At 39.8% G+C, this 13452-nt stretch overlaps 1 protein-coding gene across 1 annotated transcript; it reads right to left on the bottom strand.

The window, feature by feature from the left end:
• Positions 1–2825: 2825 nt before the first annotated feature.
• On the bottom strand, positions 2826–13152 carry dlk1 (delta like non-canonical Notch ligand 1; the record flags this gene model as incomplete). The annotated part of the gene is made up of 5 exons (XM_083923901.1): positions 2826–3615; positions 11353–11494; positions 12204–12334; positions 12822–12885; positions 13101–13152. The coding sequence occupies 5 exons, from the start codon at positions 13150–13152 to the stop codon at positions 2826–2828; spliced, it is 1179 nt and encodes a 392-aa protein (XP_083780027.1).
• Between the last annotated feature and the right edge of the window lie 300 nt (positions 13153–13452).

Genomic DNA, 13452 nt, shown 5'->3' with positions numbered 1-13452 from the left:
CTGCTTTTAGAGGGGTGGGCCTTCTCAAAGCAGCTGGACATTAGAGTGTGTTGTCGTTTCCTGTTTCACGGTTCAATCAGCTTGAATTCTGGCGAATCAACTCATGACCTGAAGCAAAGACGTCTTGCATTGCTCATCATAGAAATTACCGGGTAGAAATCCCGCCTGACCATGCCTTTATCATTCTTATTATTACATGGTTTAGTGACAATGTAATTCCCAGCATAAGTCCACCCAATCCAACCTGACTAGACATCTAATCAGCCAGAGTAATTGACTCACCTATGTGAGCGTGACGGTCCTTTAATACCCAGAGACTCTAATGTGCTGCTGGTAAATGGGGCTGGGCTTAAATCCGATTTGATCTTGTAGTCTTTGTCTTTCAATGGAATCATAATGTGATGAATTGATAATAAGAAGCTACTACTATCACTTTTTTTTAGAAAACCTGGTGTGCAATATTTTGAGTTTATATTAATTTAAGTTAAGAGTATACAAATACAGGCTTCAAGTAATTATCTCATATAGACTATTTATTTATTTATTGAGTTACTTTTTACAATATGGGCCCTTTAAAACAGCTGTACAGATCTACGTGGAGATCTTGCTTATTGCGGAGTACTGCAGCTTGAGTCCTGAGGTTGTGACGTAGATAAATTACACCACAAGGTGGAGACAGAGACTGCCATCTGAAACTGTTATACCATTAGGGACAGAGGAGGAGTGCTGACGGAGTCGCTGTTATCATTCAGTTGATAATCAGTGAGTTGACCCTGGGGAGGAATTATAAAGCATCACAGAGCAGGAGAGCAGATGTTCCTCTGATTTCACAACAGGTAGGCGGTGCTGCATGCAATATGTGTGCATTGGTTGGATCTCATACGGTGAAACATCTGACGCACTATCCTCGCCAAGCATCTGATCTTGTCTTAACCTCCTTGTTGTGTCCACAGCAGGTCAAACAGATAGACACAATATAAATCTAGTGGGTGTTTTATAAGAACTGACCAAGACCATGCAGACAAAATATGATGGCATATATTTTATTAAAAGCAATGAAGCGACAAAAAAACATTATCTGGCCAAAGGACAACAGCAAATAATCCCAGATTGGAACACATACTGATAAGAACTGTATAGCCACAGGCAGTGCCCCGTTGTAGAAATGCCATTTTTGAATCTTAAATTTCACTACTGCACACTATAATTCACAACCTGAAATGTAACACTGGTATGGTGTAAGCACAAGATAACCACCCTATCAGTTAAATGTGACAGACAAAACCCACCACATTAACAGCGACCCCTCACAGGCGGAATAATAGCTACAGGGGATTTTCCACTGTGAGAGGGAGAGAAAAAAACCTCCCTCTCTAAAATCACAGTAATCCTCATATTGGTAGTTAATTAATTTGAATATTTTACATTAAATATGCTCTACATATTTCACTATGTCTTTACTGGGTGACAGATGTTCCATACATTGACTTCTCCCTCCGTCAAGAGTATAGGTGTCCATCGCAAGCATGAAGACACAAACCAATAGCATTTAACAGATGTTACAGTATTGATTTCTGGGCTCAGAGATGAATGGTGCATGGCCTGTGAAATTCCAGCACTGACAGAAGAAGCAATGTGGGAAAATGCAACAGACACTGAGAAACTTGAAAGGACTTTGATACTGATCAATAGGGGAAGGTGTTAATATATACAAATAGCAGCTGATAGGAATAGAAAGTGGCACATCTTGAAGAACTGTGATATAACTTTTCATTATAACAGCTATGTTTACCTTTAACACCAACATCTAAAGTGATACATCTGCAGAGAGAGAAAATTGGATGGTGTGTGATGGGAAGTGAAATTACCACCAGGTACACTGTATAGGCATGTAGTAATATCTAATTAGACATTATAACTGCACATACTGTACAAACTCACAATATGCATTTTGCATTCATTAACAAAAGTCAAATTTACAGTATGTTGCATGGAGATGGTTAGGGCTATAACTGTATTAATCAATCAGATTAATCAGATTATCTTTTTCATCAGAAAAAAGAAACTAGATAATGTTGACTAAAATTAATAAAAACAATAAATGATCAAAATACTTGCTGATTAATTTTCTGTCGATCGATTAATAATTGTTACAGCTCAGGTCAGGGTTATACAATCTGAGATCAATATATTAACAATTTAAAAATCAGTTGTATGATTACTTTGTTTCATTACAAATACTGAAAGAAAAATAGATTGCATGTTCTCTGTTAAAATCAACTTAATTTCTCCTTTTGTAATATTCATCATGTAGTTAGCCTCTTCGTCGTCTAATTGGTGGTTTTGGTCATAGTCGACTACAATTTCTTTAGTCTCTGTGTTTTTAGTCTGTAGTGCTTTTGCGTGAATCTTTGTGGAGAAACTAATCAATTGGTTAACAAAATCATGAGTTTCCGTAATTGAGGACAACCCTGTTCCAAATCATCATGAAACAAAGTGACTGACCCATGATTGTGAAGTCAAAAATAGAATTACATGTGAAATACATCACTATTACATCTTTTTACAGGCCATCAAGGTACAACAGCTTTTATAATTTCATACATTTTTATGGGTTATTTTCAAGAGTACGATAGCAAGTGGATTCTAATCCAGTACCATGGTTTTCCTTTTAGTCCAGTAGGCTAAACATTTCAGTGTAGTCCAGTATGTCTCAAATTTTTTAACACAACTGTACAACAGTTATAGGATTTCCCTTCTGCCGTTTTATACATTTATATTAAACTCCTTTCATTGGGACAGGGGAAGAGGCAGAGACAATTTAATCAGATGGAGGTATAGTGTCTCCCAAAGCTGGTGAGTCTAATCTTCTCTGGCAGAATGATGTTTACCGAGTGCTCTGGCTCCTCCTGGCTCACATTGCCTGCTTCTCTCAGCAGGTGTTCCCTTTGCTGTCGAACCAGCTGGCTGTATTTGGCATTAGCCATCCATGTCTCGCAGCGGCCAAAAAACACAATGCCTGTAGTGCCCAGAATGACCACGCAGGTGAGCAGGGCCAGCATGCCGAAGCAGATGAGCTGGCCATGACTGACGAGGACGCCAGGGGAGTGGACTGTTTCCTTAAGGGTGATTTTCAGCAGGTCTCTCTCGGGCGGTCTGAGAAGCTTGTGGAAGGTGTGAGCAGGGAGGGAGTAGTGTTGTGGTGTCAGCGCAAACACTCTGTGGTCCACAGGCCTGGTGCCGACCGGCTTGGACTTGGCCCTCGGTCTGTGCTGCAGGGAGCATGTGGGACCTGTAAACCATTTTTGGCAAACACACCGGAAGGTTCCATCAGGCTGACCAACACAAGTGCCTCTGTTGGCACAGGGGCTGCCAGAGCAGGGTGAGAGGCTGGTGGTGTCGTTACAAGTGAAACCAGTAAAGCCTAGCGGACAGACGCATGTGAAGGCCAGGCCGTGGTTTGTACAGTTGCCACCGTTGAGACAGGGGTTAAGCTGGCAGCTGTCAATGCTGATCTCACAGAAGTCTCCAGAAAACCCAGGGGGACATAAACAGGTAGAGTAACCTGCTGTGCCATCGGCATCTGTACATGTGCCTCCATTCTGACAAGGAGAGCTGGAAGATAGAGCAAAGCAGTGTGAATATGTACAGCACGGGAAATAGACTTGCTATCAAGTGTCAGCTTTACAGCAACTAATTACAGTCTGTGGTTATAAAGCAGCCATCCTCTCTTATTTTTACTATTTTTTAAGGTCCTTAATGGGTTGAGAAAATGTTCCTACCTATAAAGACAGGGCACGTTTATTTATAAAGCACAATTCAACAACAAGGTTATTACAAGTGCTTCACACAAAACATCAAAAGCATTGGAAAGAAAAACATATAAATTAAATTTAAATAATTTATGAAATAACATTTAAATATATAAAGTGACACTCAAGTAAAATGATTATAAGGTCAGGAAATTTTTAGCTATCAATTACAGGTAATATAAGTTATAAGCAAGTTACAAGTTATTGAATTCTTTGTTTATGATTGTTTACTGGAAGGATTTCCAAATCATCATCAATCAGACATAAGTTCTTTGATGCTTGATATATTCTGTGTCAGTAGGATGAATTTCAGGTCTGGCTCTATGACTACACCTACGTTTTTTGGCTTGGTTTGTGGTTTTTAGCATTACCGTTTGACGCTGGGTGCTAACTTTTGATCATACTTCCTTGGTTCCAAAAACAATTATTTCAGTTTTTTCTTTATTTAATTGGAGAAAATTCTGCTCCATTCAATCGTTGATTTGCTTGATGCATCTACTTAGTGCTTGTATTGGACTATAGTCGCCTGGTGTTATAGTTATGTATTTGTGAGTCGTCTGCGTCGCTATGGTAACAATTTTTTGTTGTTTTACATGATCTGAGCCAGTGGAAGCGTGTAGATATTAAACAGATTAAGCCCCAGAATGAAGCCTTGAGGAACTCCACAACTCCACAATTTTTGCCCGCTCAGATGTGTATTTACCTATACACAAAGTAGACCCTGTCCTTCAAGTAGGATTCAAACCATTTTAATGCTGTGCCAAATAGTCCCACCCAGTTTTCCAGATGGTCCAGTAGTAGGTTGTGATCGACTGTTTCGAATGCAGCACTGAGATCTAGTAATACTAAGACTGAAGTTTTGCCATTGTCTGTGTTTAGTGGGTGTCATTGAAGACATTAACAAGGACCGTCTTAGTGCTGTGGTGTGGTCTGAATCCTGACTGTAAGACATCAAAACAGCTGTTCATTATCATAAAGTTGTTCAGCTGCTTAAAAACGTCTTTTTCTGTGATTCTAAATTGTTCTCTTTTAATAGAGGCTTGATAAAAGCAGTTTTCAGGGCCTTTGGGAAGACAAGTGAGAGAAAATACGTGTTTTCAATCTGTAGAAGGTCTGAGGCAATGCAGTTGGATACATCTTTTAAAGGGCTTGTTGGCACAATATCGAGGCAGCAGGGGGAGGATTTCAGATGATGTATAATGTCATCCAAGGGCTTATGGGTAATCATGTGAAATTGTGCCATGGTATTTGAATTGGTTTTAAGAGAAAACATGGATAACACATGTCCTGCACCTGATGTGGATCCACTGACTGCATGCCTATTTTTTTATTTTGTCAGTGAAGGAGGCAAATTGTATTGCCTTGGTAGAAAGCAGTTCAGGGGCTACTGACACAGGTGGGCATTTTACTGTAGCTTGTCGACAATAGTAAATTAGTCAGTTTCAAGTTGTAGATTTGAAGTATTTCTTTATAGATGTCATAGTGAACCTGGTGATTTGTTTTCTGCCACCTCCATTCAGCTTTCAAACATTGTTTTTTCTATTCTTAACTCAACTAAATAACCTAAATACCCCATTTAAGAACCCATTGGAATATCTAAAATCATGTTTTCAATTAATTGTTACAAACTGAAAATGGGGCTGTTTTATAAGCTCATGAAGAGTGGACGTTTTGGAGATGCATGGTTTTCACCAGAAGGCAACAAAGTGCAGAGCTGCAGCATATTGCAACATGGCTCCAATAATGAACTTTTCTTTCATTTAGGGAGAACAGAGGTCAGTCTACCTGGATGTCAAATTCAAACAAAGAAAATGATTAGTGAAGGTAGGTCTGACTGACATTAAATGCAACAAAAGCTGCTATTAGTCATCTAGATTTGTTTTTAAGCTCTAAGGGGTTACCATGGTACTGAAAGCACTTCACTTATGAACAATAAATTCTTGCTCAGGAAAGCAGCTCTGCTAGATAATGCAACTTAATATGTATTAGTTGGGGTGTGCCACTTTGACTATGGCGCCACCCTAACAATAAAAACCTTTAGGCTGGTTAAAATGATCTTATTACAGTTACTTAAATGACCTCCCTATACACATTTGTAGTGTAAAGAGCACAGTTCCTCATTACTTAAGTTTGGTGTGTTTTTAACCTGTCTTGCCTGACATTTACATCTGTCATCTTATACTTTCTCTAAAACAGACCACAGTGAAAATGAGCTTTTAGCTTTAGTGTCTTTTTTATCATCCACTATTTTAAATGTACGTTGCAGTCTTGTATCACGGGGCAATCATTTGATATTATTGTATCTAGACTTTTGGTGAAATTATATTGTAATGATATCATATCATATCACAAAGTTCTGCTGTCAAATATAATGATTTGGAGCAAACTAATTCCAAGCTAATTCTAACTGAGAAGTAAAAAAATTGGTTGATTGTTTTGTTTTACACGTGTCAAGATTTTCTTGATCCAATACATAACAGGGAAGCACAGTTAAATGCATATAACATGGATTTGATAATTTTACATACAATTTTACAAATATTTGCCAGATTATGATATCAGAATATCATGGGACTGCAGCTGCAGGCTGATGTAATCAAATTGCATATTTTGTCCAGAACAACAGTCCAAAACCCCAAACTATCTAATTGATCATGACACAAAGAAAAGCTGCACATCCTTTTAACTGACTCCACTACAAAATGGTTTGCCATTTTGCTTTAAGAATGGCATAAATAATTAATTAAAGCAATTGCTGTTGCCTGTTTCAGCTGTAGAATAATACATACATTAATATATTTGGCGCAGCCCTAATGAAAAACAGTGTAGAGCTAATTAACATACTTTAATATAAAATGAGTCACTGCAGTAATGTTCCTGCACCCACATGTGCAGCATATCTGATCAGTCTGCAAACTAAGTGCACTGATGAAAACCCAGAGATAAAAACAATCAATATCTCTAATCATATTTTGTGCAATTACACAAGCCCCACACATTCGGTCTGTGTGAGTCATATTGGCTAATTTTAAACTCTGGTGTTTCATAGAGGAGCTGATAAAAGAAACCTCACGCAGGCCTTTTAATAAAGAGATGAAATCCCCTGGAATACATGTGAAGCTTCATTCATCACATTGTGAAAATTTTCATAAGACTCAAAAGATTCATTTTTTTGAGAGGAGGAGAAGAGCTGTCACTTCACTGCCGCTGAACTGGATGCTATTGAATTATAGGTGCAGCAAGTCAATAACAAGGCTGTCTGACGGAGAACAAACATGGTGGGGTTCGGAGTCTGGAGGGCTCTGTCAGCTTACTGTGTCTCCAGAGAGTCCTTTATAATATGTGATGGGCAGGAGGAGACAAATAAAGCCTGTCTGTAATCCAGCAGTCGAAAGGGAGGCGATGAGGCAATTTTCTAGAGCTTAAGGGAATGAGCCACTGTTTTAGTTGTGGACGCTTTGCCTGAAAGCAAAAATTAAAGATGTGAGTGATGTTTGATGAATTCTTACTTATTTCAGTCCTCTGTGTTCAGAATCTGTTCACAGATTGAGCACAAAACGAACAGCGCCTTTAGGTGTACTTCATCGACACAGAGTCAACCATTTCCAGGATTTACCCTCCAATGGCATAAATAGTGGTAAATGTGGCTCACTTGGTATACTTTCAGCTTCATGATTATATATTTTACAGTATGAGCTTCAATGTTTCAATATAACATGAAGTGTACTTTAGTTATAGTTTAGTTATACTCTGCAAGATTTCATCTATTTAATTGCTTCTTAAGTTAATATCTATCAAATAGTGAGTTAAAAACAATGTTGATTGATCATATGACCCACTAATGAAAGCACTTCTACTTGCCTTTTTTGCAGAGTATTCTAATGTCCGTGTCTATGGTGACATTCGCGGGATAGATGTAAATAAGCTAGCATGTTAGTGACGCTGCTGACCGCGGTTGTTCTGTCAGCCCAGATCGTCACCAATGGTTATGCTGCATTGACTTGTAATGGTAAATCAGAAATTCCAACTTCTGAGTCAGGCTTGTAGTAAGGGCAGAAGTATAATAGGAACATGGGTGTGTGTGTGGATTTAAGAGGGTAACATATAGGGATTGGCTGGAAGTAGAGAGGTGGATGTGTTTCAATAAAGTTTACAAAAGAGAAAAAACAAATAAATTGTCAACACACATTGGCCCTCATTTACCAAACGAATGTACGGCAGAAAAATGTGCGTACGACCATTTCCTGGCAAACTTCGGCATTTATCAATTTAGACTGCCAAAAAGCACATCTTTATTTTGTTCCATCTCGGATGTCAGGATGCCGATCTCTGTGTCAGAGAAGTTTCTTTTCTAACCAGTGTTTCTTCTCTCCATGTTTGACCTCAGTGGGCAAAGCCTCCGAACCAGGAATATTTAAGGGCGTAACACGTAAATGACGATCAAATTCAGCCGCCACATTTATCAAGACCCGCTCATTCGTACGCTGAGATTGGTCAGATACGAATGTTTCATAAATCACACGTGTATCCTGTCCTACGACCAATTCTGCACTCAGATCTGCGCACGTTTTCACGCAAGATTGATAAATGAGGGTCGATGTGACTCCGAACATCACAAGATGGAGGCTCTGAAACAACAGGCTCGCCTGCAATTCTTACCGTCGCTAGAAACCACATCTCAAATCTTATGGAGTACAACTTTAATAGTATATATGTATGAACATCCATATTACTTCTGTTTATCTGTGAAGCTCTGCTGTAACATACCCAGCCTCTTGACACAAATATCAAGTTTACACCTTGCTGCCATTGTGTCCATTCTGCAGTGTCGTCTTAAAGTAATTGGTTCAGTTCATGTGATATATTTGTCAGCACATTAAGGAAAACTTCTGGTAAATATGTAATGTTAATGTAACGATATGGGTTGCCTGAATCAGTGACGTGCAGTCAGGGGAGGAGCCTGAGGCTGTGCCTCCCCTGTCATCATGAGAGGAAAAAGAAACGAAATAATGAAACAACACAAGTATTAATATTTGTCCTCTGGACTATTATTTTGGCGTGGTTCCTAATGTATTTTGACCATTTTTATAGTAAAAATCGCAGAAAATTCTGTATTTCCTGCTTAAATAAACAGAGTCTGCTTCGGAGGCGAGAGGTGAGGCATGGACCGCCTAGCCTCCCTCCAGATTGCGCAATCACTCACGAACTGGATTGAGCACGTGCAAATGGCGCGTGCTTGTTCCCATTCCTGTGTATGTTTCCAATATGATGTACATGGTATGTAATAAAAGCATACGTCTTCTTTTCCATGGTGTTCAGTAATGTATTTAACGTATGTGTGTAATATTTACATCTTGATATGACATAAATCCACAGGGAAAATGCTTGCCTTGAGGCAGGCAGTACCTCTGCCTCAAGGAGGGCGGCGATAGTGAGCAGCCTGATAGCCTGTCACCAGCCAGGTCACAGTGAACTCTGACCCGTGTGCAAAAAGTAAACACAAGAAGTGTGTAGACAAGCTGTCATTTCTCGCCCTGAAAATGGAGCATTTGATTTCTAAACTAAGACATTTTTCAAAGCTGGACTTTCAGTCAAAGCAAGAAGTCATTTACAAGTAAAGGTAAGATATATTGCAACATACAGTGGCAGTGATGTTTTAAAATGGTTTTCAGCATCCTATTCGCTCCTATTCTCTCATCCTATCCTATTGGCATCCTACTGTATGTTTGTAAAGTCAGTGCCTCCCCAACCCCAACTGCACGTCACTGGCCTGAATGTATCATTAAATCATGGCCTGATGAGCAGTGAATTGTGGGATACTGATAGACGCGAAGCACAGCCGTGTCCTCCAAATACCTGCAAAAGAAGTCTGAATTTCTGCTCACACACTCTACAGACAATATGAGCAAATTATGAAATTATGACTTTTTAAGGGATACCTGGATTGAGATGCAACTTTATGACGCTGCCCAGGTACACACCGCCAGCGACCACATTAACTAGTCTTCTTGTCAACCAGGTGAGAGCATAATCAATATGGCTGCTTATGACAGGAGGAATGTGGAGACTGAACCCTCTGAACTTTCTTCTTTCTAAATCAAAGGATTCATGCGTTTGAAAATTCAGGCCTGCAGGAAAATTGTGTTTGTTTTGGCTTTGTAAGCACAGAACTGTCACACTTTGCTTTTTATTGTTTGCAATGTTTGGCTGTTGGTGAGCACAGGACTGCTTTTGTATAGGGCCCAGAATTTGGTGCTACAACCCCGGTTTAAGGTATTCCCCCTGCACTGAGTTAGTGCCCCTTTGGTTCAAAGTTGTGTCAAATTCTTGGACCCAATATACCGGCTTGCAGGTACTGTATAGTTCTGCGCAACCCGTTCTCACTCTCAACTCGTGAAATACAGCAGCTTGATCAGTGGAGAAGTGGCCCTCGTGGCATCTGCTACCAAAGCACAAGCCACGCTTTAACATCAGTATGAGACACATCAACTGCTCAACCGCGGCACAGTGAGATGATGAAGAACAAAGAGCAAAAAAGTCTGAGTAGGGAGGGGGTCGGGATGGATGGGTCAAACAAATACAGGAGCTGTGGATGGATGTGTGAATATAGAATGAATGATTAGATTAGATGTTCGGCAGGCCATTAGTGTATGAATTAACATGCACGTGCGGATGGACTGTCTATTACATCAAACAGCAGAGCAACAACACACACAGAGGGAGGGTGACTTCATTCTCTGCTCAGGATGCCATTACTCCACTATATCTTGACATAGAAAGGTGTTGTTTGCTGCTATTTTAATGTTCTGAGTATTGAGTATAGTGCCTTTATTTGAGTTACCTACATAAGTTAAGTTTAGAATACTTAACTTGTGTCAAATACGAACATTGTGTAACGAACATACTTATTTGAACCCAAACCACATTCTTTTCAGAGACCTAATCAAGTAGTTGTATTGCCCATATAACCCTACCCCACATGTTAAAGAAACACCATAGGGATCCTGAACAAACACCAAATGTGACAAGTTTTGACATTTATTGCCTTTTGTGTGCTTTTGTTCACTATCAACACCGTATTCGTTGCCTTTCATGCAGCGTTGTAGAGCTACACACCAGAAAAGTCAGTCCTCAGAGTAAAGTTGATTTTGCGCCTATAATAATGAGCTGGTTCCTCATTCAAGTGAATTTTTCCTTCGCAGATTTGGAAACTTGCCAGTCCCCATATTTTTAGCATGCTTGTTTTTGTGGGGAATTGTATCCCAGTGAGTCTCTACTTGTCTTACAAGTCAAAACAACCAAATTGGCGACATTTTGTGCAGTAAGGACCAAAAAATAAAATCTGATATTTTATCTGCTAACTGACTGCTATTGGGAGCTACACAAGCCACAGTATGGGGCGGTTTTGGTTGGCTGCCTTGGCAATACAGAGAGAGCTGACAGGGGTTGTACCGTGTATTGATCATTGCTCTAATGATCCCAACACACAAAGCATTATTCCTTTACTTAAAATAGAACCTTAAATAAAAGGTGCTGGTACCTGTTTGTGAGACACAGTCCTCTTTGGAGGTGGCAGTTTTCACCAGCGTAGCCGTGGCGACAGATGCACAGGTATCCCCCCTCTCCTGTCTCTATGCAGGTGGCATTACCAGCACAAGGCCTGGACGAACACAGGCGGGTATCTGATGTGAAGGAAAAAAAAAAACAAGCATGCTGTTTTTAGATCTTGTGTGTGCTCTCTCCCACTTCCTGTCTCTCTCCCTGTTTTTCACTCCTCTCCTTTGTTTCAACTCACACACTCCCCACCGCAGCATCTTGTCACCTAGAACAAAAGTGAGAACATAACCAACCATGTTCCAGAGGCAAGCAGCTCGTATACTCCAACAGAATAATAAAATAACAAAATAAATCTTTCTTCTTTTTACCCCCCCTTCTCTTTTTTTCTCCTATTGTTTAAAGGCAGCAAGTCATTTTAATAGTATGTGATGATTCATATATACTATAGGAATTATTACTTATATTTTTTTATTTAAATTGTGCGTCTGAAGTAGATTGCTTTAACATTTAAATTTCCGCAGCCTTGGTATTTTGTGCTTTTCCTATCGTGTCTTGCTAACTAGCACAAAATCATCCACTTCAAATGTGTATTTCTGTGGTTACTTCATGTCCTAAGCCTTCATCACTAACCCAAACTTATTTATCGCCTTGGTCAGATGGGTTCTGCTCTAACTTTGCTCGCCTAAAAATACAATTGAGGCTATTCTCCAGACACCAGCCTCAATTCGATGGCATTCTGTGTCACCAGGATTGTGATTCACCCTGACCTCTGGTATATCAGGAAGTGTTGGGAGGAGGCAGATATGAGTGTCAGGGGAGCTTAATTAGACTCACCTTGGTCACACAGGCTACCCACCCAACCCTCCTCGCAGACACACTGCCATGCTTTCCCACATGTGCCGTGCAGACAACCAGGGAAGGGCACACACTGGTCACAGTTCTCTCCCTGCCACCCTGGTTTGCACCTGAAATGGGGGGGGGGGGGGGGGATCAGTCCTATAAATATACCACAGAGCTTTGCAGTCCTGCTCTTGTCCCCAAATTGTCTGCTAGCTTTTTTTTCCCCTCTTAAAGTGAAATGACAGATTAAGGTTGCATTTGATTATGCACTAATTGGTTGAATTCCCCAACAGAGCAGACATTTTGGCTCAAGATACATTAGCATTTGGCAGAAAAATACATCTCAAACTGGGCTTGCTTTTCAATCAAAAGCTTTTGATCTATCGGTTAGGATAACAATGCTTTTTACTGTTCAAACAAAGAGCTGATTTGGCAATGGACAACAAAAATGCCACACAAATCTAGAAAAACACTGAAGGATCCAGTTGGCTGGATTTTGATTGCATTTGCATGGGAGGAACATTTACAGCTCCAGTGATTTATGGAAATAAGGTTGAGAAAAACCCACAGGGTCTAGGTTATCATCTACACAGGAATCCTTCATTTTAGTACCTGCACTTCCCTGGCTTCTCACAAAACCCATTTTCTGTGTTGCATCCTGCACTGCATTCCCAACCTTTGAAACAGAAAGAAAGGGGCAGCAGCTGTTTGCATCAACAAAAAAAATCAAAACACATATTAAACATTCAGAGCAATAAAATATGTATCTGTTATACTTTTTTAAAATTCCAGGCAGAGTGATTTGGTTTAGAAGAGAGTTTGTTTTTCACGACTCAAACGTGCGTCTATGTCAGTTATCTCCGTGGACTGATGATGAGCATCTCTGATTACCTTTGGCGATGCCTGTCGCGACCAGAATTAAGACCACCGCCGTGAGATGCATCGTAATTTCGAGTTAGACCTCCCTTTTGTCCTGCAAAATATCAAGCGGGTTAAGTTGCCAAAAAAATAGCTCTCTTTGTGTGAAGAAGCGATGCATTTACGATGAAGAAATCACATTACACAAAAGTTAATTTTAGGAAAAAGGAAAATTAACCTTAAATGGAGAATTCAGAGGGATGCTTTACACATAAGCACATATTGTATGGAGGTTCTGTTAATGTCAGGAGTTAAAAATGTAGGTTATCACGGAGAAAATCACTCTTACTTCAAATCTAAATATTATTGTGTTTCTAGAATGTAA

This window comes from Echiichthys vipera (assembly GCF_963691815.1).
Source record: "Echiichthys vipera genome assembly, chromosome: 12".
Lineage (NCBI taxonomy): Eukaryota > Metazoa > Chordata > Actinopteri > Perciformes > Trachinidae > Echiichthys > Echiichthys vipera.
This window is presented reverse-complemented; position numbering and strand designations above follow the sequence as displayed.